At 42.7% G+C, this 27,932-nt stretch overlaps 1 protein-coding gene across 1 annotated transcript; it reads right to left on the bottom strand.

Annotated features, from left to right (window-relative positions):
* Positions 1-109: 109 nt before the first annotated feature.
* On the bottom strand, positions 110-22,733 carry rmdn1 (regulator of microtubule dynamics 1). Its single transcript, XM_055633659.1, has 10 exons — positions 22,595-22,733; positions 17,057-17,174; positions 13,320-13,407; positions 9,908-10,067; positions 9,147-9,236; positions 5,715-5,770; positions 4,281-4,368; positions 3,317-3,347; positions 2,571-2,704; positions 110-330 (listed from the first exon to the last, which is right to left on the bottom strand). Exons 1-10 carry the CDS (start codon positions 22,718-22,720, stop codon positions 286-288), a joined length of 936 nt encoding a protein of 311 aa, XP_055489634.1. The 5' UTR covers positions 22,721-22,733; the 3' UTR covers positions 110-285.
* Between the last annotated feature and the right edge of the window lie 5,199 nt (positions 22,734-27,932).

Below are 27,932 nucleotides of genomic sequence, written 5' to 3'. Positions count from 1 at the left end.
TTGTCTTTTTTTGTAAACCAGTTCCTTGTTTTATTCTCTATTCTAGTTTATTTTCTTTTGGCCAGCTGAATTATATATCACGCCAACATTCACAAATCAACACTAAAGATGCACAAATATAAATGTTTATTTGGTTAATGCTGTATCAGGGCTGCACAATTGTGTAAATTCCTTTGTGGTTAAATGAATAAAAATCCTTTTCATTGATGTTTGAAAAATCAATTAACTTCAAAATTGATCGTCTCACACGGTGACTGGCTGAACAGTTGACATCGTTGGCTTCAGCTAGGTCCTCAATAACTTCAGTAATTCAGCAGCTTCTTTTTGAACCTAAAAACAGAAAAGAAAAGTGGATCATCTCCAGATCATCTTACGTATAGATTCATCCTGCATCATGTGGGCTAAAGACATAATATAGCAATGTCTTCAAAGTTTGATTTTTCAAGTCATAAATCCTGTAGATATATTTCAAGTCACTTAAACAGAATGAAAATGTTCAATTATATTCATTTGTGTAATGCACTTCACTAAACTTTCCTCTCCATGCCAAGTTGACTTGTTGCAGGTGTAATTTGACCCAAAACGTCACCCATACCTTCTATCCAGAGATGCTGCCTGTCCCACTGAGTTACTCTAGCATTTTGTGTCATATCTTTGGTGTAACCCAGCATCTACAGTTCCTTCCTACACAATAGATGATTTCCCACTTGTGTTCCATGCATCCACAAATAACAGAAGCTGTGGTTGGAAATGCTGAGATCTCATTTCTAAAAACTGGTTGTTGAAATTATTATTTTTTTAAATGTCAAGACAATGGTTCTTGAAAAATTATGCTTATTTTGTGGAAGCATAGTTTAAAAAAATAGCAATAATGACCATAGAATAACTGGCAGATAGGACCATGGCATTTAAAAGGCTTTTAGGTAGGCACAACAATATGCAAGGAATCATGGATCATTGCAGGCAGAGGAGATTGAGTATGTTCGACATAACCATTGAGGGCATAAGGGCCTGTTCCTGAGTTATACTGGTCTATGTTCCATTCATGTCAAGTAGCTTAGAGTACAGACACAAAACACAATATCTCAGTTGTGCAATTCACAACTTGCTGCACCTTCAGACAAACAACAACACTGGCAAGTACATAAATTGCTTAAGGGTATCCCATTTTCTTTTGATTGAAAGAGCATGGAAAACAGGCCCATTGACTCCAGGTCGACCATCGATCACCCATTTGCAGGAGTTTTATATTATCCCACTTCCGCATCCACTCCCTTCACTCAGGGCAATTTACAGAGGCCAATTAACCTACAAGCCCGCATGTCTTTTGGATGTGGAAGGAAACCTATGCAGTGGCGGAAAATGTAAAAACTACACATTCAGCAAGATCAAGATCAAACCCATGTCTCTGGCCAACCCAGCCCAACCAGCTGCACCATTGCGCTGCTCTTGCACCACAGAGCCACCCTGGTTTGCAAAAGCTTGGGACAAATCCAATTTCAATCATCAATTAAGTTATGGAATATGCTGTTAACCGGCAATACTTAACTACCATTAACATTTTCGCTGATGCCCAGCTTGGATTTTACCAGGATTACTCGACTCCCAGGCTTCATTGCAACCATGGTCTAAGGAGGGACCATAGAAGTGATCTCCCAAGGTGCGATTATCCAGGGAACATTTGACTGAGAGTGGCATCAGGGAATTTTAATAAAAGGAGAGAGCACTCCAGTAGTTGGGAGTCATGCCTCACACAAAGGTGGCTGGTTGTTGTCACTGGTCAATGTGATCCCATATCATTACAGGAGTTCCTCAGGACAGTGTCCTTGATTCAACTGCTTTGTCAGTGATTCTACCACCGAATGTGAAGAGTGACCATGTTTACTGATGATTGCACAGTCTTCATTTTCATTGACAATTCCCCAGTAAATGAAACAGTCCATGCTACATGCAGTAAGACTGAGACAGCATTCAGGGATGGGCTGATAAGAGGCAAGTAACTCATGCTGCAAAAATGCCAGGTAATAACTATGTCCTACTCTTGACATTAAATGGCATTACTATCATTGATTCCACCAATGTAATGAATGACCAAAAACACTTTTTTTCCCCCAATGAGCCAATGAAATTCACCAGTCAGCACCGGCTACAAACCTACGAGAACCTATGAGAACCTTCGATTTCCTGGCGACCCACCTACGGCTCGAGAATTCTCGCTACTCTCCATGGTGGCTTCATTCTAATGGCCGCTAATTTTTCAACAGAATGCGGGAACTCCTCACGGCCATGAAGGTGACTCCCCGGCAACCACCCACAAACATGTGGCAACCACATGTGGCAACCAAATGTGGCGACTGTATAGTTTCCTGCAGTCGCCTAAGTGGGACAGGTCCATTATAGTATACTTGAAGACATCTTAATTCAGGAATGTTCAGTTCAAGCTGAATTATCAAAACCTGTCGTCTTTAACAATAATATTTTAATTTGAACACATCATTGAAAAGAATGTTAGGAAGTTAAGTTTACACTTTAGCCAACAAAAGCTGCAGATTAAGATGGTATAATCTTACCTGCTTGTCTTCTTCATTTCGTGCTGGGTAGTTTGCAGCTTTGCTCAGCCACAATAAAGCCAGTCTCTTGTTTTGTAATTTAATGTAAGTTTTCCCCAACATTAATAAGTTTTTGCTGTAGAAATTTGGTTCAGCTGCAAAATAAAAGGCACATTAAGCTTGCAATCACCGCACAAAGCAATGAAGCATTTGAGAAAGAACAGAAATCAAGACTCTTTTTAATTATTTTGGTCTCCATTTACAATAATGCGAAAGGTTGGATTACTTTACTTTAGTTTTGCTAAAGGAGCTAAATTATAAAATATTAAAAGTAAAACAAGTTTTTAGTTTAAGGTGGCACAGTGGTAGAGTTGCTGTCATACAGCAGCAGGTTCAATCCTGACCACTGGCGCTGTCTGTAAGGAGTTTGTACATTCTCCCCGTGACCACTTGGGTTTTCTCTGGGTGCTCTGGTTTCCTCCCACATTCCAAAGATGCGCAGATTGGTAGGTTAATCGTCTTTTGTAAATTATCCCTGGTGTGCAGGATGGCACTAGTGTATGAGTGATTGCTGGTCGACACGGAGTTGGTGAACCAAAGGGCCTGTTTCCACGCTGCATCTCTAAACTAAAGCAGGGAAACAGGCTGTTTGGCCCACTAAGTCCTTGTTGATCATCGATCACCCATTCACACTAGTTCCATGTTACTGAATCGTCACGTGCAATTTTACAAATGAAATAAATGATATACATTTATGAAACTCATACCTTCTTCTGCTTTGTCAAAATAATTAAGGGCCTGAAACAAAAATGTTTTGAAATGTTATTGGCTACTGTAACATTAAGATATGAAAATAAAGAATCCACACACTATTGCTTATGATGGTGTGAAAACAGATAGCTTCACCATTTATAATCAAAGTCCTGCCTTTATACGGCGCCTTTCATTATCTGAAGACAAAAGGGATAAATATTAACCTGAATGCTGGTGAAAATTCTAATGCTTTTCAAAATAGTCATATAGTCATAAGACATAATCTTAATGAATAGACAGTGGGTTCAAGTCATTATATGGATTGTTCATGCCACTATTTATTTTGCTCATATGCCATAAATGTATAGCAGCTGTCGATGGACCTCCATATCGTTGCAGAGGGAATGGAATTGAAAATACAATAGCTTCATTCAAATAGCTTGAGGGGACTAAGTGATGATTTCAGAATGATGTTTTTCTTTAGAAGTTATAACAAGTTGCATGGAATTGCTGTGAGAAATGGAATACAAGAAACATAACCAAAACATCACCCCATTAATGAAATCATCGTGTTGCAAAATGAAATCAGTAAGTCCCTTTCACATCTCCTAATAGGAGTTAAGTAGCAAATTGTCAGCCTTGGAAATTGGCCCATGAAGACCAAAAGAAAGGTACACAAAAATGCTGGAGGAACTCAGCGGGTGCAGCAGCATCTATGAAGCGAAGGATATAGGCAATGTTTCGGCCGAAACGTTGTCCATTTCCTTCGCTCCATAGATGCTGCTGCACCCGCTGAGTTTCTCCAGCACTTTTTGTGTACTTTCGATTTTCCAGCATCTGCAGTTCCTTCTTGAAGACCAAAAGAAAAACAGGCAAGTAAAAGGTGTTATCATAAGACAGCATGATCACAAATATTTTGTTACCCATTTCTCAGTGGTCCACAACAGGTCTGTTTTTGAGTTATTATGTCCTATTTACCTCTTCATACGTGGAGCTTGGTGGGGTGGCAAACAATGCAGAGGCTATTTTCTGTTGGATCCAGGGCATTTCAGCAAATGTAAAACACCTGAGAGAAATAAAATGAATTATTTGGCCAGCCATCTTAAGCAAAATATGCGATGACTAGGAATTTAACATGAAGGTTGGTAGAAAGCACGGAAGATTGTCTAAGGCTACATGGCAGGAGAAATATTGGGCAGAGCATTGGCAGATAGAATTTAATCCCGACAAATGCAAGGTGACGCATTTTGGAAAGTCAAATAGGGATGGGGCATAAAGTAAGTGTAAGGTTACCAAGAAATGGTGATGAACAAAGAAACATGAATAAAACAAAGCACTCTGAAGTTTGAAGAAGGGTCTTGACCCAAAATGTCACCTATTCCATTTCTCCAGAGATGCTGCCTGACCCTCTGGGTTACTCCAGCAGTTTGTGTCTGTCTTGCGTTTTAAAGGGGATTTGAGGAGAAAGATGGTTGTTATCTGGAACTCACTGCTGGTGAAAGTGGTGGAAATGGATACAATCATTATTCCAATAGTCACAGCGAGTAACTCAGCGAGTCAGACAGCATCTGTGGAGAAAAGGAATATGTGATGTTTCGGGTCGAGACTCTTCTTCAGACTGAGAGTCAGGTGAAAGGGAAATGAGAGATATTGACCGTGATATAGAGAGATGTAGAACAGATGAATGAAAGATATGCAAAATAGTAACGATGATAAAGGCATTGTTAGCTGTGGGCTCGGTGAAACGAGTTACAATGAGATTCAAAAATATCAGTTATGCAGATAGTGAATTGGGCAAGACATTAAAGGATACAGAGTTAGTGTGGGAAAATGGGATGTGTTGATGGACAAAAAGGTCGGCATGGACATAGTAGGCTGAAGGGCATATTTCTGTCCTGTACAACCCTATGGATCTACAACATCATTCATTAAGATGCTGCATCTTGACTTTACAATTTGACAAAAGGCCAAAAAACAGGATCAGCAGTCTTTCCCAACCACAGGCTCACAAATGTAGCTACGATGCACACCCCCAGACATCAAATCCACCCATATGCGCACACCCGTACCCATACACACACCTCTCTATAATCAAAAGTGTTCAGTAGTTTTCTGCACGATTTTGTGTACATTTCAAACTGGAAATGGAAAGAAGACAGATAAAAAATAACGCAGTCTTGGTGAAACCATTTGATTCGCTCAGATTCTTAAATGAAAAAAATTGATTAGCGCAATAAATTGATTTCTTGTAACGATAAAGTAAGATAGACAAAAACAAAGAAGAATGTTACAAACGTTTATCCTTACATAAGCAAATTTAAGGAAAACGTGTAATTCTGCCATTCATCAACAAATTAGTTAGAATGGCAGGTACATACTCTAAATAAGAACCACAGATAATTAGGTTCCTACCATAATCCCATTAAATGAAATGATGTTGCATCTTTGGGATTAAGTTCAATGGCTTTCTAAAAGAGAGAAGACATTTTTTTCCACATAACTAATCACTGTATGAGTTTACTTAATTTCTTAGTTTGCATATGCTAGTTAATACCATTAAAATATAATTTCAGAATGGAATCAAGTTTTTAATTTTGTTAGAATAATGATACAGAGATATTTATCCATGCTGATGAAATGTACACCTGCTCGAGAAACGTAACGCATTTGGACTAACTGCCATTGAAACATAGAAAATGGGTGCAGGAGTAGGCCATTCGGCCCTTCGAGCCTGCACCGCCATTCAATATGATCATTGTTGATCATCCAAAATCAGTAAACCGTTCCTGCTTTCTCCCCATATCACGATTCCGTTAGCCCTAACTCTCTCTTGAATACATCCAGTGAATTGGCCTCCACCGCCTTCTGTGGCATTTATATAAAGTATGAATAGGATATTCCAGTGACCCTTCCATTTAAAGGTGTCCTCTGGACTTCTGGCATTGCAAAAGCATACATACAAAAACAATGATTTTGTGGGCACTTGGAGCTTGTCATTTATCAATTTACATTTTGCAAACTGCTCTCAGTAGGCAGTATATAGACTTGAGGACGACTTTAACTTAAGCAGTTAAATGGTTATACAAGGTTAACTCGCAGGAATGATTGGGTTAACCTATGATGAGCGTTTGACGGCACTGGGCCTGTACTCGCTGGGGTTTAGAAGAATGAGAGGGGACCTCGTTGAAACTTACTGAATAGTGAAAGGCCTGGTTAGAGTGGATAGGGAAAGGATTTTTCCAATCGTGGGAGAGTCTAGGACCAAAGGCCATAGCCTCAGAATAAAAAGACGTGCCTATAGATAGGAGATGAGGAGGAATTTCTTTAGTCAGGGTGTAATGAATCTGTGAAATTCATTACTACAGACGGCTGTGGAGGCCAAGTCAATGGATATTTTTAAGGTGGAGATTGACAGGTTCTTGATTAGTATGGGTGTCAGGGTTTATGGGGAGAAGGCAGGACAATTGAGTTGAGAGTGAAAGATGATTGAATGGCGGAGAAGACTTGACAGGCCGAATCGCCTAATTCTGCTCCTATGCCTTGCAAATCTTCATCAAAGTAATAAATTCTTGCTGAGAAATTGGCACAAGCATGTGACCTAATCATTGCTCACAGTAGCATTTTGGTTGCTGTAAATGCCATTCATAAATTCCTCAGCATTAAAGTGCCATTGCTTAATCAGCATTGCTCAATCAGCTTTGTATTACAAAGGGCCTTCTCTTTGCCAGCGACACTACACAAAGTTCATGAAGAAACCTCTCACACCTATGAGCATGGAGGTGAGAGAGCCTACAATAAAGATTAGGGGTGGGGGTCATAGAGTCATAGTGTGGAAACAGGCCCTTCGGCCCAACTCGCCCACACCGGCAACAAAGTCCCAGCTACACTAGTCACACTGTACACCCCCAACAAGGTGATCACCAATATTGCTCCACCCTTATTGCCTCAATGGACGAACCGTTCGTAATGTCACCTCTAAACACATCCATGACTACCTCCTTAACCAACAATGCAATCCCCCCCCCTCACTTCCCCTTACCCCTGTCTCTCCTGAAGCTCCTGTACCCCGGAACATTGAGCTGCCAGTCCTGCCCCTCCCTTAACCAGGTTACAACGTCCTAGTCGCTCGTACCTATCCATGCCCCAAGCTCATCTGCCTTACCCGTCAGGCCCCTTGCATTAACATACGTGCAGTTTAAACCAATCCTCCTTCCTTGCTCTCTACCTTTCACCTGCCTATTCTGTCCATTAACCTCACGCACACCACCCTCCATACCAATTTCTAGCCTCTGTCCTGCACGTGATCCCAACTCCCTGCCAATCTTGTTTAAACCCTCCTGGGCAGCATCAGCAAACCTTCCCGCTAGGATGTTGCTCCCCCAATTAAGGGTGGGTCTGGTGATTAATAAGCAGCGGATGGGGGGGGGAAGCTAACTGGTCAACTAATCAATGGATTTGGGTGTTTAGGACCTAGGTTGGGTTATTTATAAATGAGCTGGGGTGGGATGAAGGTATCACAGTCCCAGAGCCAGTCATACAGCACGGAGACAGGCCCTTCAGCCCATTTCGTCCATGCTGACCAAGATGCCTCATCTAAACTAATCCCATTTCCCCCGCATTTGGCTAATATCCCTCTGAAGTTTTCCTATCCATGTACTTGTCCAAGTGTCTTTTAATTGCTGTTATAGTTTCTGCCTCAACTATCTCCTCTGGCAGTTTATTCCAAATACCCTGCACCCTGAAGAGATTTGAAAAAGATTTGTCCCTCAGGTTCCTATTAAATCTTTCCCCTCTCACTTTGAACCCATGTCACCTGGTTCTAGATTTCCCTACCACGGAGAAAAGGCTCTGTTCCCCTCATGATTTTATAAATTGCCCTTATGATTTTTTAATAGTAAATGAGTTATGGGTGAACTACCCGAGTCAGGCCTGGGACCTGCTCAGGAAGTCTCTTAACAAGTCCTGCAGAAGTAAAGCTTGCAGGGTTGTGGGAAGATTGTATCCACAGGAATGAGCTGTAGAATGCAAAAGAAAATCCCAGGGAGTGACAGCAAGACATGCAGTAGACATCATTCGGCAAAGCTGCACATGTCCCAGATCCTTCAAGTGTAACAGGGTATGAATGCTCAAAGAAACTCAAAACAAACATCACTGCCTTTGTAAATCCAAGCCCTGATGTCCCCAATTTTTCATTCATAATTTATTTTACACAGAAGCTGCATCGTGCAACAGAGAAACAAAATGTGGCATGATACCAATATTAGAAGAAATCGGAGTGGCAGACCAGATGTCCCCTCAAGAATACTCCACCATTCTGACACATTTTAGATCAATTGACCTCACTTTTAGAATCTATTCTGTCACTAACTATGCTTTCTTCCCTTTGTCAGGATTTAACGTTTAATGAGACTTTCTGAACATTTAACTATTGTTAACTAACACCAGCACACTTGTAGTCCTGCTTCAACGTCCCTCCAAACGTTGATGACCTATTCCTGCACTCTTGATAATTCTTTTTTAACTCTGATACACTTCATGGACACTTATGACTGTCAGAGGTTATGACGAGAAGACAGGAGAATGGGGTTAGGAGGGAGAGATCGATTAGCCATGATTGAATGGCGGAGTAGACTTGATGGGCCGAATGGCCTAATTCTGCTGCTGTCACTTATGAACTTACAATTGTGTGTACACTTTATGTACACTTACTATTTTAAACAACTTTCACTATGCAGCAAGGTGCACTCTTAACTCTGCTTATTCATAACACCTTCTTAATTAATTCTGATTCTTATTTAGTTCATAAAACATACAGAAGATAAAGTTTATTATCTGCCACTTTACCTGAAAATGTTCTTTAATGACATAAGCATTAGCAATTTTTGCCTTGATGCCCTCGTAGTCTCCTACATCACTGCTGCATATCGCATACCACTGTGCAAGAATTTAAGAAAACATGAAGACAATGTAGAATCACAGAGTGATACAGCGTGGAAACAGGCCCAATGGCCAAACTTGCCAACACCAGCTAACATGTCCCATCTACACTAGTCCCACCTGCCTGTGTTTGGCCCATATCCCACTAAACCTGTCCTATCCATGCACCTGTCTAATTGCATCTCAAATGTTGCGCTGGTACCTGCCGCAACTACCTCCTCTGGCAGCTCGTTCCATACACCAACCATCCCTTATGTAAAAACATTATCCCTCAGGCTCCTATTAAATCTTCTCTTCCCCCCCCCCCCTTGGGCAAGAGATTCTGTGTTTACCCAATCTGTTCCTCTCATAATTTTGTACACCTCTATAAGATCACCCCCCATCCTCCTATGCTCCAAGAAATCCTAGTCTGCTCATTCTCTCCCTATAGCTCAGGCCCTCGAGTCCTGGCAATCGTCTTTGCACCCTTTCCAGCTTGACAACATCTTTCCTATAACATGGTGCCCAAAACTGAACACAACACTCTACATGTGGCCTCACCAACGTCTTATATAACTGCAACATCACATCACATCCCAACTTCTATACTCTATACTCCGACTGATGAAGGCCATAATATATGGGGGGGAAAAAACACCGTAAAAGCACATGATAAAATGAGGCATTACCTTATGAGCTGCAAAGCTCGATGCATTTTTTTCCAGTGCCTTTTCAGCAAACTCCAAGGCCTGGTAAGTCAGGTGCTGTTTCCTCTCCGCAGTGGTGCTTTCTAGTTGAGCTAAATCACGGGAAGCTCGAGCTAAACGCCATAGAATCTCGTCATTTGTACTAGACCAAACGTAGAATGCATCTTAGCTACTGTAAACTTGAGCACTGCATTCCAAACAACACTGAAACCATCAGTATTAATTTTATTACATCACACATCTTCACGGTTTCCAAACATCAGTAGTTTAGTTTGGAGCAACAGCATGGAAATAGGTCCTTCGGCCCACCGAGTCCACGCCAAGCGTCGATCACCTGTTCGCACTAGTTTTATGTTATCCCACTTTCTCATGCATTCCTTACTCACCAGGGACAATTTACAGAGGCCAATTATCCTACAAACGCGCACATCCTTGGGATGTAGAAGTACACTGGAGCACCCGGAGAAAACCCATGTGATCCCTACACAGATAACACCTGATGTCAGCATCAAACCCATGTCTCTGGTGCCGTGAAGCAGCAGCTCTACCAATCTTAAACCAGTAAGTTTAATAGGAAAACCCCTAAGATGTTGTCAATGATACAGCACTTCTTCCATGGGCACTTCTGCTCGTAGTCTTTTGTTTTGAATCAGGGAAATCACTTCAATTGTTACAACCAAATATAGTTACAAAGGCAAATATCAGCAAATAAAACTTAATCATGTTTTAACAAAGATTACCAGTCAAGGAATCTAAGGAAGGATGTGCTGGCTCTGGAGAGGATCCTGATGAGTTTACAAGAAATATCCCAGGAATGAGTAGGTTAATATATGATGAGCGTTTGTCGGCACTGGGCCTGTACTCGCTGGAGTGTAGAAGAATGAGGGGGGACCTCATTGAAACATACATAATGGTGAAAGACATGGATAGAGTGGATGTGGATGTGGGAGAGTCTAGGATCAATCAATCAATCAATCAATCAATCAACCTTTAATGTCATCTTGCAAGCAACAGTTGTACAGTGCAAAATGAAAAGACGTTTCCCAGGGAATACCGGAGCATCGCACATGAAATTTAAAACATTTCACACATAATAACACTAAAAACAATCCAGTCCCTGATGAAACAGTATAAATAGTTAAAAGCAGGTAAAACAACAACGTTAAAATACAGTAAAACCAATCATAAAAATGTCCAGGGCAGCTGATTTGAGTGGCCAGTGCCAGTTATTAAAGTGTCCGTGCCAAGCCGCAGAATCAAGTGACTGTGAGTACAGAGTGACTGTTTAGCAGCCTCACAGCCTGTGGCAGGAAGCTGTTTAGCAGTCTTGTAGTCCGGGCATTGATGCTGCAATATCTCTTGCCTGATTGCAGGAGATCCAGGTGTATGTGGAGGGGGTGCAGTTTGTCCTTAGCAATTCTCTGAGCTTTTTTCAGACAGCGGCTCTGGAACAGTTCTTGTACCGAGATCTGTATTAGAGGTCATAGCCTCAGAATTAAAGGACATTCTTTTAGGAAGGAGATGAGGAGAATTTTATTTAGTCAGAGGGTGGTGAATCTGTGGAAGGCTGTGGATGCTGTCAGTGGATACCTTTAGTGCAGAGATAGATAGATTCTTAAATAGTACAGATGTTGTACAGGTTATGGGGAGAAGGCAGGAGAATGGGGCCAGGAGGAAGAGATAGATTAGCCATGATTAAATGGCGGAGTAGACTTGAATGGCCCAATTCTACTCCTATTCCTTATGACCTGAAGGGTGTTTTTATCTGTAATTGCGCAATATATTATATTTTCTTATGTAATGATAAAGCACAGATAGGCACCAGTGGCATGTGAAAACTATAGTTAATGCACAATTAATGAAAATGACTGAATTTGAACCAAAATTTGCTTGGTTCAAATTCAGTCCTTTTTACTGTTTATTCTTTTTTTCCCCTTACTTAAGTGTAGGTAGGTTTATTATTGTCACGTGTACCGAGGAACCCGAGGGTTTGTTTTGCATGATACCCAATCAATTCAGATAATACCATGCATAAGTACAATCAAGCTAAACTCAAGTACAATATATATAGTGAAGGGAAAGATAACGTGCAGAATATAGTTCTCAGCAATGTAGCACATCTAGCTGTCCCTGCGACTGGTGGTGCGCACTTCCAAGCTTCTGTATCTTCTGCCCAACAGGAGCACGGAGCAAATGCAATGAATGGGAATGGTCTTTATTTGTGTTGACTGCTTTCCCGAGGCAGCGCAAAATGTAGGTGGAATCAATGGCAGGGAGTTTTATCCATATGATATACATCCACAACCCTCTGCAATTTTTCAAACTAAGCTATGATGCAGCCCTGCAGAATGCATTGACAAAATCAGGTATTAATCACATTCATGGGAGCTTTAACCTTACTCTCCTCTGTTATAGATTTTACTTGGTACTGCCAACACTCACTAGAATGGAAATATATCCTCAGCTGTATATGCTAGGCACATAAATATATTGTGAATGCATTCCTAAACCCAGCCACAGTGCCTTTTACAGAGCACTCATTTGAAGAAGGGTCTCGACCAGAAACATCACCCCTTCCTTCTCTCCAGAGATGCTGAATTACTCCAGCAATTCCCGCTGAATTACTCCAGCAATTTGTGTCCACCTTGAGTTCAAACCAGCATCTGCGGTTCCTTCCTACACACTTCACTATATTGCCTGTTTAGGACATGACCAAAGATGAATATCTATTCTTTGGAAAAGTAACTCATGCTTCAAAAGCATTCACACTGCTGTGTCAACAACATCAAAATATTCCTTCCCCCAACAACTCACTGTCCAGGACTCAAAGTGCTGGAGTAAGTCAGCAGGTCAAGCAGCATCTGTGGACAACAAAGACAGGTGACGATTTGGTTCACGACCCTTTATCGGACTCTTGAGTCTGAAGAAGAGTCCCAACCCGAAACGTTACCTGTCCATGTTTTCGTGAGATCCTGCCTGACCCACTGACTTACTCCAGCACTTTGTGTATTTTTGTGTAAACCAGCATCCGCAGTTCCTTGTTTCTCCAACTCACTGACCAAGCTATTTATAATCAGCTTGGTTTGAGATCAATGCTTGCCTAAAGTACTAACATTTCAGTGAAGCTACACATTACTGGTGCAAAGAGCGCACCACTGCTCGTGTATAGAGCAAGCACTTTCCATTTATGCTTTAGGATAATCCAAACTAATTATGAGACTCCAAGGGGTTCAAGTACGCACCAAAGCAAAACATTGCAAATTTCAATACCAAGTGCCGATAGATCCTTGGGATTTCACTGCACTTTATGTGCAAGTGACGAATAAAACTTGACTTGACGAGATAATCTACAATATTCATACATATTTTGAATATAATTTGGGTATTATAATACCTGTCCTTGTGTTTAATAAGAAGGAGATAAAGCGTCTCAATTTCTCCAGTGCCATAAAGATAGTCTGCTTGGTCTATGATTTCTTCCACTAGAAATACAAAAAACAAGTTGAAATAATAAAGTAAAATCATAAAATAAATGCCATTTATCTATTTATAAGAATTTTAAAATGCAGATTTCTTCTTGGATGAATTGTTGCTCAACATCCAGTTTCCATATAACTGCAGGTACGAATGAAAAGAGGTATTTTACAAGAAATTAATAAACCAAATTGGCTTCTCAAGACCAGCTATATTCGACAACTGAACTATTCAGGTATTATGGAAATAGCATTACAAAACGCATCAATCTTTCATTATCTTGCATGAGACCAGCTTAATTTCTACTGTCCTAAATAAATCCAATAATCCAATTATTGCAAGATCAGCCTAACCTCAACGTCAAAAAAACCTCAACAAAACATGTAGTCAAAATTGCCATCAGGCAACATTTTCACCAATACACCAATAGCATCCCCAGCCATGCTAGTTTGCTGGAACTACCCAGCTCCTGACTTCAGTAGAACCATGGTCCAAACTAAACCAAGCTGACTTCCAGAATAGGGGAAGGAGTAACTTCAAGATGGCATCTTAGTGAATATTACACCAAGAAGTACAGAAATTCACAAATCATTAAGGCAGCACAGTGGTGCAGCAGTAGAGTTGCTGCCTAACAGCGCTAAAGACATGGGTTCGATCCTGAATATCTAATCTGTCTGTGCGGAGTTTATACATTCTCCCGGTTTCAATAGATAATTGGTGTAGGAGTAGGCCATTCGACCCTTTGAACTAGCACCGTCATTCAATGTGATCATGGCTGATCATTCACAATCAGTACCCCGTTCCTGCCCTCTCCCCATATCCCTTGACTCCTCTATCTGTAAGAGCTCTATCTAACTCTCTCTTGAAAGCATCCAGAGAACTAGCCTTTGAGGCAGAGAATTCCAGACTTACAACTCTCTGTGTGAAAAAGTTTTTCCCCATCTCCATACTAAATAGCTTACCCCTTACTCTTAAACTGTGGCCCCTTTTTCTGGACTCCCCCAATTCCTGGGAACATTCTAAAGACATGCTGGTTTGTAGGTAAATTGGCCTGTGTAAATTGCCCCTGATGCGTTGGAAATAGAACCAGTGTATGGGCGATCGATGGTTGGCATGGGCTCGGTGGACCGAAAGGATTATTTCCACACTACATCTCTAATTATTACTCATAAATCCATGATACAGAATAAAATTCATTCTTATAGAATTTATGTGGGGGGGGAATTTCAATAAATAAACCCAAAATGCAAAAGAAACAATAAATTGAGTTCGTTTTTTAATTTTTCAACAAGTATTTGACACTTGCACAGATAATATTGAAGCATGGTATTTTGCTGTCGAGCAATTTTGTTTCCCCCAAATGTTTTCCATATTATTTCCTTCAAGATGCCTGAAACAGGACCAAGTGCAAATTGCCTAAACACCCACTGTTAATTATTGTGAGTTATATCATTAAACTGTCTTGCATTCTGAATTTCCCTGAGGGGATCAATAAAGTATTTATGAATTAATTAATTAATGTGTTTAAGATTGCATGTCTCCATTCAAGCCGAATGCTGGAAAGTGGTAAGCATTTGCAGTTGCTTGTGTCCCTAAACAAGATTTGCTTTGGAAACGGCCAAGGTAGTCTCTGTGAACCAATAGCTGTGGACACTCATTACTGTAGGGAGAAAAACATTCCTGTACGAACGCAACTCCACTTATATCATGGTTCAATGAGAACAGCTTCTTCCTCTCTGTCATTAAGCTTCTAAACAGTTTTTCCATAAGCTAAGGTACTGTTCGATTCACCTGTAACCCATTGCAGACATTGGACTTTGTCTATGGAACTGATGCGTTACAATGCTGAGAACAATATTCTGCATCATAGTCATCGACTCATACGAGCGTAGAAACAAGTCCAGCGACCCAACTTGCCCATACCAACCAACAGGCCCCATCTATACCAGTCCCACTAGCCTGCATTTGGCCCATATACCTCTAAACTTATCCTATCCATGTACCCGTTTCTAAAACGTTGTGATAGTAGGTGTATTTTCCCCTTTGCTCTTGTACTGGAGCTTAACTCTTTTGTACTCGAGTTTAAATGGATTGCATTTATGAATAGTAATATCCGATCTGATTGGAAACATGTAAAACAAAGCTTTTCACTGTATATTGGCACAATAAACCTCAACTTTAAAAAATGGTGTTTCGTGTTACTGCAAATCACAATACATTTCCATTTACTTGTCTAGCTCAGCTTCGTAACTTGATTAACTACACTGTTTTGAGATGGAGCATAGAACCTCACGTTTTATGTGTGTTTGATTTATGCATTTTGGAAATAACGTCCTTGTTCCTTTGATACCAATGCTTGATTCAGAGACTTGTCTGTTCAACAGACACAATCTGTTGTAAAAATATAACTGGTTTCATGAGAATGATTGCTTATGTTACCATTTTGTTCCAAATTGTTAACTGAACACAGAACTACCACTGTTGAGCCTGAATCATGCCTCCACGTTATAGATCCAGTACACAACCATTATGCTACTACAGGTGCACAACCTTTTATCCGAAAGCCTTGAGACCAGACACTTGTCGGATTTCGGACATTTTCGGATTTCCGAATGGAAGATTTTTAGCGTAGATTAGGTAGGTAGCGCGGGCGGCTTGAAAAGTCTGGAGCGGCTGCCTCCTCCCCGGAGACCGGGGAATCATTGTAAATCATTGCATAAATGTTAGTCAGTTAGTTTGGAGGGATTTTATGTGGTGGTGGTGGTGGTGGTGGGGTGGGTGGGTGAAGGGGGAAACTTTAATTCTTAGTCCCCTACCTGGTCGGCGACTCCCAACATCGCGGAGCTGGGGGCTCTGTCCGGCCGCGGGCGGCGCCGGTTGTAGCTCCGACCCCGGCAACTCGACCCCTGGCTGCGAGGCGCTCCAAATCCAGCGCCGCCCGCGGTCGGACGCTCCAGCTCCGCGAATGTTGGGAGAAGGCGGCCTCCGCGCCCTGGAGCTTACCGCACAGCGACCCGGTAAGGCATTGCCCGCTTCCCGCTGGTATCCCAGCGCTGCTAAGCCGCCGACTCTCAACATTTGCGGAGCTGAGGTGGGGGGCGTCCGGCCGTGGGCGGCGCTGGATTTGGAGCGCCTCGCAGCCAGGGGTAGAGTTGCCGGGGTCGGAGCTACAACCGGCGCCGCCCGCAGCCCCACCGGCCACAGCGCTGCGGAGCTTACTGCACGGCGACCCGGTAAGGCATTGACCGCTCCCCGTCTCTCCGACCAGGTAGGGGACTAAGAATTAAAGTTTACCCCTTCAACCCCCCCTTCACATAAAAGCCCTCCAAACTAACTGACTAACATTTAAGCAATGATTTACAGATGTTTAAGTGTCTCCCCGGTCTCCGGGGAGGAGGCATCCGCTACAGTAGTACAGACCTGGGTTGACCGTGGGTCGTTTCGGGTCAAGTTTGGCGCCAAACGCGAGCTTTGGTGTGCAGACGACATCCTGGAAAAAATGGCCGGTTTTCGGAGTTTTTCGGTTTCCGGAACACCGGATAAAAGGTTGTGCACCTGTATACTGCCATTATCCCTACCATGCCCATAGAATTTGTCAACTTACAAATCTTCACACATTTGTAGAAAATTGTAGTGTTATCCTCCAATAAGGTTTACCTGTTTGATTAGCATAAATTAATAACGATCCTGGAATGTTTCTGTAAGTCTTATAACCCAGAAAGGTAAATAAAGTCAGAGTAAGTCCTCTTCCTAAATTTTTAGCACCTTCCAGAACCTAGGCAGAAGAGAAAAAGTTATGGATATATTAAAAAAGAGTCTCAAATATTTTACAATATTTTCTTTTCCAATGCCTCAATAGGACACATTGTTTAGAGACCAGTGCTGTGGTGGATGACCAAGCGGAGCACCAAGGCAAATTCCTTGTATGTATACATACTTGGCCAATAAACGTATTCATTCATTCATTCATCCTTTCAAGAGGAAAGCTGCAGTGGCAGCTGAGTTTGTGGTACCATGGTTAGCTCTGGTGCACAACAGGAGAGGGAGAAGCCTAGGCAAGCACTAGTAATAGGCATTAATGAGATGATGGGAATAGTCAGCTGCTCCGCTGGCCATATATGTCTGTTGTCCCCTGGTACAAGGGTCCAGTATATCTTGGATTGAGTATAAAAGATTCTGAATGGGGAGGGAGAATTGCACTTACATTGGAACATAGAATATAAAACAGTAAAGCACAGGAACAAGCCTTTGGGCCCAAAATGTCTCTGCCAAACATGATGCCAAGTTAAACAAATCACCCTTGCCTGCACTGGATCCATATCCCTGCATATTCATGTGCCTATCCAAAAGCCTCTTAATGCCACTGTCGTTTCTGCCTCCACCACCACCCCTGGCAGCACGCACCATTCTCTGAGTTAAAAAAAAAACTTGCCCCGCATTTCTCTTTTAAACTTTGTCTCTCTCACCTTAAAGCTCTGCCCTCTAGTCTTTGATATTTCCACCCTGGAATAAAGTTTCTGACTGTCTACCCCATCTATGCCTTTCATGATTTTACACACTTCTATCAGGTCTCCCCTTGGCCTCCAATTATCCAGAGAAAACAATCCAAGTTTGTCTAACCATTTCTTATAGCTAATATCCTCTAATCCAGGCAGCATCCTGGTAAACCTCTTCTGCCCCCTCTCCAAAGCCTCCACATTCTTCCTGATGATCGGCTACCAGCATTATATGAACATGTTAGTTGTTGCAGACACATTTCATGGGAAGTGTAAGAGTGAACGAAAAGTAAAAATGGAACACACAAGGCCAGTCTCACAAGGCAGATATAACAAGGCAAGACAATGAAAGAAATGGCATGATCATGATCATCTACATTATAGGTTGCAGAGAGGTCAAGAGAAACATCTAACCAATGTGATAGGAACAGAAGAAGGACACAAAATGCTGGAGTAACTCAGCGGGTCAGGCTGCAACTCTGGAGAAAAAGAATAGGTGATATTTTGGGTCAGAAACCTTCTTCAGACTGAAACAAAGTAGTAATTAATACATTAATTTCAAGCATTGCAGAGTGATCACATGTGTTAGTGTTTTATATACCATCTCCCAAATTGAAATCTACATATTTATGAAAACCTGGAAAAAATGTTTTTTATGCATGTGTTTTACATTAATATATTAATCATAATCTTAGAGCAAAGAGGAAAGACTGTTTGGTCGAAATCATGTGCTGAAATGAGCAAGAACTAGAGCCTGTAATCACATAGACTAATAAACAAAGCAATCCAAAGGAAATGCACCAAGCTAATTCTAATGTAGAAAGAAACTGCAAATGCTGGTTCAACAGTCAGACAGACACAAAAAGCTGGAGTAACCTAACGGGTCAGACAGCAACTCTGGAGAAAAGGAATGGGTGACGTTTCAGGTAGAGACCTTTCTTCAGACTGAGAGTCAGGGGGAAGGCAAACATGAGATATAGACAGTGATATAGAGAAATATGGAACAAATGAAGGAAACCATTCATTTGTCCTATAAGGTAATTCTTGTGATGGGGGTGTTGTCCTATCTGGAGCAGCTGGACAGTTTAAGTGTATATTCCTTGGAGTTTGGAAGAATGAGGGAAGGCCTTATTTAAACAAATAAAGATCTGAAAGAGGGCTGACGAGGTAGAAGTTGCGATGCTTTCACATGTGGGAGAAGCATGACCATGGGGAAGGAGTCACAAAGGCAGGGGCTAGTCATTTAAAACCGAGCTGCGTATAATTCTTTTTTTCACTCAGAGCGAAGTGAATCTCTGGAATTATTTTCCCCTTGAGAGTCATGGAGGCCAGATTATTGGGTATATTTAAGGTGGAGATAGATAAGTATTTGAAAGATTAAGGTATTGAGGGTTGTGGGGAACTGGCATTGAAGGTGTTGAAGACCAGCACAGATCTGCTGTGATCATTGTAGAGGTGTACAAAATCATGAGGGGAATAGCAAATGCGCAGTCTTTTTGCCATGGTAAGGCAACCAAGAACTAGAGAGCACAGGTTTAAGGTGTGAGGAGAAAGAGTTAATTAGAACCTGAGGGGCAATTTTTTTTTTCACACAGAAGTTAGTGGGTATATAAAACGAGCTGCCACAGGAAGTAGGTTTAGTTTCAGTTTATTATTGTCACGTTTGCCAAGGTACTGTCACATGCCTTTGTTTTGCATGCTATCTAATCAGGTCAAAAAATACTATACATAAATACAATCAAGTGAAACTCCTGTACAGTAGGTAGAGCTAAGGGGAAGGTACAGAGTGCAGAATATTGTTCTCAGCATTGTAGCTCACCAGTTCCACAGACAAAGTCCAACATCTAAAGTAGTTGACGCAGGTACAATAGCAACACTTAAAAATGGTTAGAAAAGAAACACGGATAGAAAAGATTTATTGGGATATAGACAGAGTCTTTTAAACAGGCTATGGGAATCGAGAACTATGTTTCTAGGGATATGGGCCTGGGGCGAACACATGGGACCAGCTTGGATGGGGCATCTTGGTCAACCTGGACAAATTGGACCAAAGGGCCTGTATCTATGTTGCATGTATGGGTAGATCACTGGGTACATGAGCTGCACATACATGGAGCATTGAAACAACGTGTCAAAGGCCACGGGAGGAAGGCAGAGGTCCTGGCATGCCGAGGCCTTGCTAATCCGCTGCAGAACTGGGGGAAGGAAGCTGACAACCCCAGGCCCAAGACCGGGAACCGGCGAGGAGGTGGAGGGAGTCGGCGACTGCAATGGATGCTGGATAAAGGTCTGGGAGGAAATACCGGGGAGTGGGGAGGGGGGGGCATGAAGGTTGAAAGTGGCAAGGAGAGGGATGGCAGTTCGCTGGACGACCGGATAGAGGCGTAACGGGCCTCGATGCCAGTTGGGACTGTGAATTGGCACTAAAACCTGGCGACTATTGCATATAGACTCAGTGGGCTGTTTCTGTTTTTAGTTTAGTAGTTTAGACAAACAGGCCTTTCAGCCCACCGAGTCCGTGTCGATCAGCGATCCCTGTACACTAGCACTATCGTACACACTAGGGCTAATTTACATTTATACCAAATCAATTAACCCACAAACCTCAACATCTTTGGGATGTGGGAGGAAACTGGAGCACCAGAGGAAAAGCCACACAGGTCACGGGAAGACGTACAAACCCCCTACAAAGAAGCACCCGTAGTCTGGATCCAACCCATGTCTCTGGCGCTGTAAAGCAGCAACTCTACTCATGTGTGTGACCATGCCACCCGGCCTGTTTCTATGTATTATGTACTTGTTGTACTTCGGGTGTGGCAATAATCTTACGATATGTATGCAAAAAAAATTCACTGTACCTTAGTACATATGACAATAAAGGAACTATTGAATGGGGTTGAGATCAGCAAATTAGATCAGCCACAATCAAATGTCAGAGTAGACTCGAAGGGACAAATGGCCAAAATTCTGCTCCTATGTCTTATGGTCCTATAGTTGTGGGGCAGATCCATTCACCCTGTATATTCCTCACGGGTTTTACAGCTCTATAATGATCATGCGGGTCCATGTGTCGGAAGGAACTGCAGATGCTGGTTTACACCGAAGATGGAGTAACTCAACGAGTCAGCCAGCATCTCTAGAGAGAAGGAATGGGTGACTTTTCAGGGTCAAGACCCTTCTTCAGTCTGAGAGTCAGGGGAGATGGGAAACTAGAGATATGGAAGGGCAAGGTGTGAAAACAGCTGATCAAAGCAGACAATGATCTCACGGAAATGTTGAATGGTTCATGGTTGGCTGAGGGAAAGGTAACAACAAGGCGTGCAATCAGTCGTGTGTCGGAAGGAACTGCAGATGCTGGTTTACACCGTAGACACAAAATGCTGGAGTAACTCAGCGGGTAAGGCAGTTTCTCTGGAGAAGGAATGGGTTCCTAAACTGAGATACTGCCTGACCCGCTGAGTTAATCCAGCATTTTGTGTCTATATAGAAACAGTCATTGTTGACTGAGAGGAAGGCAGAGTAGACTCGATGGGTTGAATGGTCCAAATTCTGCTCCCACGGCCCTATCGCTGTGGGGCAGATTAGTTCACCTCGTCTGTTCCTCACATGAGCTGAAACAGTTCTCTAATGATCAAGGTAGGTCCATGCTGGCCTCAGCTCCTCTTCTGTGCCAATTCCTTGTAGCCCCCAGATCACTACCTTCCAAAAGCATTTCTACGCAGCTCGGTTTTATTGCTCCTGCTTTTCTGTGCCTGCGTTGAGGCCCCAGACCCCAAACCCAGACGACAGACACAGACATAGACCCCAAACGACAGACCCAGACGACAGACACAAGATGACAGACACAGACCCCAAACGACAGACACAGACACACACAAGATGACAGACTCCAGACGACAGACACAGACACAGACCCCTAACGACAAACACAAGATGACAGACACAGACCCCAAACGACAGACACAGCCGACAGACTCAAGATGACAGACTCCAGACCCCAAACCCAGACGACAGACATAGACACAGACACAAGATGACAGACCCAGATGACAGACACAAGATGACAGACACAGACCCCAAACGACAGACACAGCCGACAGACACAAGATGACAGACTCCAGACGACAGACACAGACCCCTAACGACAAACACCAGATGACAGACTCCAGACGACAGACACAAGATGACAGACACAGACCCCAAACGACAGACACAGACGACAGACACAAGAGGACAAACACAGACCCCAAACGACAGACACAAGACGACAGACACAGACCCCTAACGACAAACACAAGATGACAGACTCCAGACGACAGACACAAGATGACAGACACAGACCCCAAACGACAGACACAAGACGACAGACACAGACCCCTAACGACAAACACAAGATGACAGACCCCAGACCCCAAACCCAAACGACAGACACAGACAGACCCCAAATGAGAGACACAGACGACAGACACAAGATGACAGACTCAGACGACAGACTCTCACGCCCAGACGACAGACCCCAAACTCAGACTGCGGACCCCAAACGACAAAGACACAGACCCCAGACGTAGACCCCAAACCCAGACCAGACCAGACACAGGCCCCAGACCACAGACCCCGCCCCCGCCATGTCCCTTTAAGCAGGCGGCATCAATCCCCGGCCTTCCTGCCTCCATTGAAGCGCCGCAGGACCCGCACTCACCCGCGCTGTGACCCTGGGCCCGAGGCCGCGGGGATCCCTCGCCCTCCGGCCGTTGCCCGCGGCCGTGAGCAGGAAGCGCGTGATGAGAGCGGCCCTTCCCCCCGCCGCCGCCGCCGCCGCCGCCATCTTCCCCGTCCCCGACCCCCGTCCCCGTCACCGCGCTCAGCAGCGCCGCCCCCGGCCGCCCGCGCACCTACAGGGGACAGACACCTGGCGCCCCATCGACCGGCCAAGTGCTGGAGGGACAAGGGAACTAACTGCAGGTAGACTGCACTTTAGAAGGATGAGAGGAGACGGATCTTATAGAAACATATAAAATTCTTAAAGGATTGGACAGGCTAGATGCAGGAAAAAATGTTCCTGATGTTGGGGGAGTCCAGAACCAGTGGTCACAGTTTATAAACAAGGGGTAGGCCATTTAGGACTGGGATGAGGAAAAACCTTTTCACCCAGAGAGTTGTGAATCTGTGGGATTTTCCGCCACAGAAGGCAGTAAAGGCCCAATTCACTGGATGATAGAGTTAGATTTAGCTCTTAGGGCTAAAGGAATCAAGGGATATGGGGAGAAGGCAGGAACGGGGTACTGATTTTAGATGATCAGCCATGATCATATTGAATGGCGGTACTGACTCGAAGGGCTAACTCCTGCACCTATTTTTCTATTTTTCTATCTCCCCAAGGTATGTGTAGGAAGGAACTGCAGATGCTGGTTTACACCGAAGATAGACACAAAAGCGCTGGAGTAACTCAGCGGGACAGGCAGCATCTCTGAAAAACATTGGATAGGTGATGTTTCAGGTTGAGACCCTTCTTCAGACTGAGAGTCAGGGGAGAGGGGTCACAGAGGTTAGGAAGGTAATGTGTGAAAAGGAGACATCAAAGGGGGTGAAAATCAAGGAAAATGTAGAACAGATCATTGTGAGCTGGGAAGAGGTGACAAGAAGCCTACAGAGAACAGTATCAGATGTTTCACTTGGGCAGCTTACACCGCAGGGGTATGAATATTGACTTCCTTAACCAAGTAACCCTTGCTTGCCCTCTCTCGCCATTCCTCCCACTTCCTGGTTCTCTGACCAGTCTGACTGTCCCCATGATTAAATTATATCTCTGTTTGCGTTGATGTCACCTTCTCCTAGCTACAATGACATATTCTACAGTCCTTGAACCTCATCTCCTTTTATATCTCGTTTTCACACCTTACCCTTTGCTATCTCTGTCATTCCCTCTCGCCTCACTCACATTCTGAAGGAGGGTTTTGACCCAAGACGTCACCCATTCCTTCTATCCAGACAGGATTTTAACAATTGTAAGTAGGATTCATTTGAATCCATCCGGTGCCACGTTTACTAGCTCAGATGTCACACTGTCCAGTCAAGACTGTTTATTTGATATATGCACCTGGAATCGAACAATTCTCACTTGCTGCAGCTCTACAGGCACATTAACACAATAACGTAACAAATCAATATACATCAATATATAGAGTCATACTAAGTAACCAGACTATAAAATGCAAATTGAAGTACTTAGTATAACTTATACATAGTCCATTGTGATTCAGTGCTGTGAGAGGGTTGTGGTTAGGGCTGTGCTGTGGGGTTCAAAAGTGTGATGGCTGATGGAAAGAAAAGCTGTTCTTGAACTTAGAGGTGACGACTCTCAGGCTCCTTTTCCCTTTTCCTGATTGTAGCAGTTAGATGAGAGCGTTGCCAGGGCAGTATAGATTTAAGATGAAGGGGGAAAGATTTTACAGGAATCTGAGGGGTAACTTTTTCACATGGCAAGTGGGACTCGTGTTGATGGGACATGTTGGTTGGTTCGGGCAAGTTGGGATGAAGGACCTGTTTTGACATTGTATCACTTAATTTAAAGATCTAAATGAAACTATAAACTTCCAGGAGGTGATCAAAATCTTATGACGAGAATTTGATTAGTAGTTTAGGTTGATCAGTTGTAACTAATGCAGGCCCTCCACAGATGCGCTGACCCGCTAACCTACCCCTGTACTTTTTTTAAGAAAGAACTGCAAATGCTGGAAAAATCGAAGGTAGACAAAAAAGCTGGAGAAACTCAGTGGTGAGGCAGCATCTATGGAGCGAAGGAATACGCAACGTTTCGGGTCGAGACCCTTGTTTCGGAGAGAGGAGGAGAACGTCTTCAAAGTAGACATACCTTGAGGAGATTTCGCAGTGGACTAGACAAAATGTTTAAGAAAGAACTGCAGATGCAGGAAAAATCGAAAGTAGAGAAAAAAGCTGGAGAAACTCAGCGGGTGAGGCGGCGTCTATGGAGCGAAGGAATAGGCGGCGTTTCGGGTCTCGACCCGAAATGTCGCCTATTCCTTTACTCCAGTACTTGGTGTTTTACAATTGTAAGTAATGTTCAGTTGAAATTGAAAATATTATATGGTGGGAATAAACAATAACCAGATATACTTTAAAATTGTTTACTGAGGGGAAATGAAAATGTCACTAATTTCACACGATATATGTAACACAAGGTGGCAAAAAGCAAAGTGAACCGATTGCTGGATTTTATTACCAAATAAATGACATTTAAATTCCCACAAATTATGTTGAAGTTACAGAACAGGATGTCGTTATTTTATGCGAAGCATTTGTACACTTTTGGTTGGCACTTTACATGAGAACATTAAGACTTTGAGGCAGCACAGTGAAGAGCAATATGTTACACCACTGCTATTAAAAGAGAGTGCAACCTCGTTTTCTGCTTAGGGGATAATATGTCTTTTGGTTCAGTATGTTTCTCTTTCCACAGATGCTGCCCACTCTGCTGAGTGTTTCCAGCATTTTTTCTGTTTTTATTTCAACGGTCACATATACACTGACCCCCAATATCAGCACCTTAATGGCCCATTGTAGGGGAGGGGTAACAGAGCCTCGTAGTCTGCCTTCTCACCCACTGAGTCATAGCGTCACATTCAGCCCATTGCTCACAGTCATACAACACAGAAACTGGCCCTAGGCCCATTTCGTCTATGCCGAGCAGATCGCACGGCATGGTGGTGCAGTGTTAGTTGCTGCCTTGTAGCGCCAGGGACTTGGGTTCGATCCTGACTACAGATGCTGTCTGTATGGAGTTTGTACATTTTCCCTATGACTGAGTTGGTTTTCTCCTGGTTCTCTGGTTTCCTCCCGCACTCCATAAGACATACAGGTTTGTAGGATAATTGGTTTTGGTAAAATTGTATGTTGTCCCTACTCTGTAGGATAGTGTTGGTTTACAAGGTTATCGCTGGTCAGCGTGGTCTTGGTGTGTCGAAGGGCCTGTTTTCACGCGGTATCTGGAATGTAAAGATGTCTCAAATATGCTAGTCCCATTTGCCAACATGTAGGTATGTTGCAAAACTTACCTTCAGCGGCGCTGCAGTTCTGTCACTGCCCGTGTGCACGACTTTGGCGTCTTTGAGAGGAGGGCGGGTTTAAAATGCCGTTTTCTCCAGGCTGTTTAAATCGATGTTGGTCAGCCTGTTTAGTTGCTCAAGAAAAATTGCTCCGACTGCCGTTCTCTGCACTTATTTTTAAACTAAGTTGGATAATTTAATTGTTAGAGTAAATTAAAAATCATCTTCTAAAGCCGTGAACGCCAACAACGGGATGGATCTCACGTAGGGGACAAGGCAAGGTAGGCTGTTTATTTTTACATAAAAAAGTGCTTCTTAAGATGCCTTTAATCAAAATTTTAAGTTGCGAGAAGGTGACTTGGAGCCCATCCGAACCGGCAGTATTTTTCCTGCCGACATGGGGTTCAAATTCACTGCAACCGCAACGTTCCAAACCATCACGTTCCACAAAATCCCACTCGCAAGATGATTTAAATGGCCATTAATTTACAGCAATTAAACACTAAATTCCTTCCATTTGGCCTATAAATTCATGACAATGAGATTTAAAAATCATGTTATATTGTGAATTCTTGTGTGAATGTTATTTGGACATTTAGGCTATTTAAAAATGTAAATCTTTTCTTAAGAAATGGATAGATGTTTAGATCTAGTAATTGAATTTTGTAATTAGCTACAATTGGGTAACTAACTAATTATATGCTTTAATTTCAGGTCATCCAAGTAAGATTGTTTAATATTGGTTTCAGAATGCTTCAATCAATAATAACTGAAATTTTTTTTCAGTTCTCTTAATTTTTCAGACAGTTATGGGCATTTGATTGTCCTTGATCACAGCTTTTGGGTTAAGTCAATGGAAAAGCAATTGGGAACAAGATGCTAATTTCCGAGTATGAAAATGGCCATAACTTCTCTAATACTGAAGATAAGAAAGTGAATTAGGTGTCAAATTAAATTTCTTTTTATGCTTTATCTGATGGGATAAATTGCAGACTTGATTTTTTAAATCTCAAAATTTTGTAACATTGCTACAGTATGTGGCCCATATCCCTCTGAACCTTTCCTATCCATGCACCAAATGTCTTTTAAGTGCTGTTATAGTACCTGTCTCAACTACCTCCTCTGGCAGCTCGTTCCGTTTACCCATCACTCTCTGAGTGAAGAAACTGCCCCTCTGGGTTCCTGTCAAATCTTGCCCCACTCAACTTAAAACTATCTCCTCTCATTCTTGATTCCCCTATTCTGGGTAAAAGACTTGTGCTTTCACCCTATTTATTTCCCTCGTGATTTTATACACCTCCATCAGATCACCTCTTGGCCTCCTGTGCTCCAATGAATAAAATCCTAGCCTGCCCAACCTTTTCCTGTAGCTCAGAACAAGTCTGGGCAACTTTCCAGCTTAATGAAATCCTTCTTATAGCAGGCCAATCAAAACTGAACACAGTACTCCAAATGTGGCCCCACCATCGTCATGCACTTGTTTGTGACAATTGGTTTTGCACTTTAAATAAAAAGAGCTATTAAAGGTGCTAATGTAAGGTCTAACTAGTGTTAACCACTAAAACTGGTCTTTTCCATTGGCTTTCTTGTGGTTTGCTTCTGCAGAAGCCTGCTGAACTTAGTGTAGTAATTGTGTGATGAATGTATGTATAGCCTCCGAGAATGCCGGATGGAGTTATGTAAGGATCATGTATTGTTTCTATTTATTTCTCGAATAAAGTCTATTTTGAAATATTTTTTTAAAAAGCACTCATTCTTTTTTATTGTGTTAAATGCAATTTGGTGCAGGCCACTTTAACTGCAAACAAAAAGCGCGTTGAAATGTAGCTTTTCAGTCAGTGCCCTTCCTCAGCATAAAAGTTTGATAACCCTCAATTGCGGTCCACACACACACACACAACCACAGCTGTCCAAGCGTTGACGGGTTAGGAAGAAGCCGGGATAAGGCTGGGAGTTTATCTTCTGCGTATTGGA

The sequence above is a fragment of the Leucoraja erinacea genome, chromosome 4 (assembly GCF_028641065.1).
Source record: "Leucoraja erinacea ecotype New England chromosome 4, Leri_hhj_1, whole genome shotgun sequence".
NCBI classification, from domain to species: Eukaryota; Metazoa; Chordata; class Chondrichthyes; order Rajiformes; family Rajidae; genus Leucoraja; species Leucoraja erinaceus.
Note: the sequence above shows the minus strand (reverse complement) of the source record. Positions and strands in the feature narration are given on the sequence as shown.

What these genes read in the sequence shown, in the direction of transcription:
- rmdn1 (XM_055633659.1), bottom strand. Translation starts at nt 22,720, where the DNA reads ATGGCGGCGGCGGCGGCGGCGGCGGGGGGAAGGGCCGCTCTCATCACG. An exon ending in GGCCCAGGGTCACAGCGCGG is followed by an intron (nt 17,175 to 22,594) that starts GTGAGTGCGGGT and finishes TCTTCTGCCTAG; the next exon opens with GTTCTGGAAGGTGCTAAAAA. An exon ending in TTTTGACAAAGCAGAAGAAG is followed by an intron (nt 2,705 to 3,316) that starts GTATGAGTTTCA and finishes TTTATTTTGCAG; the next exon opens with CTGAACCAAATTTCTACAGC.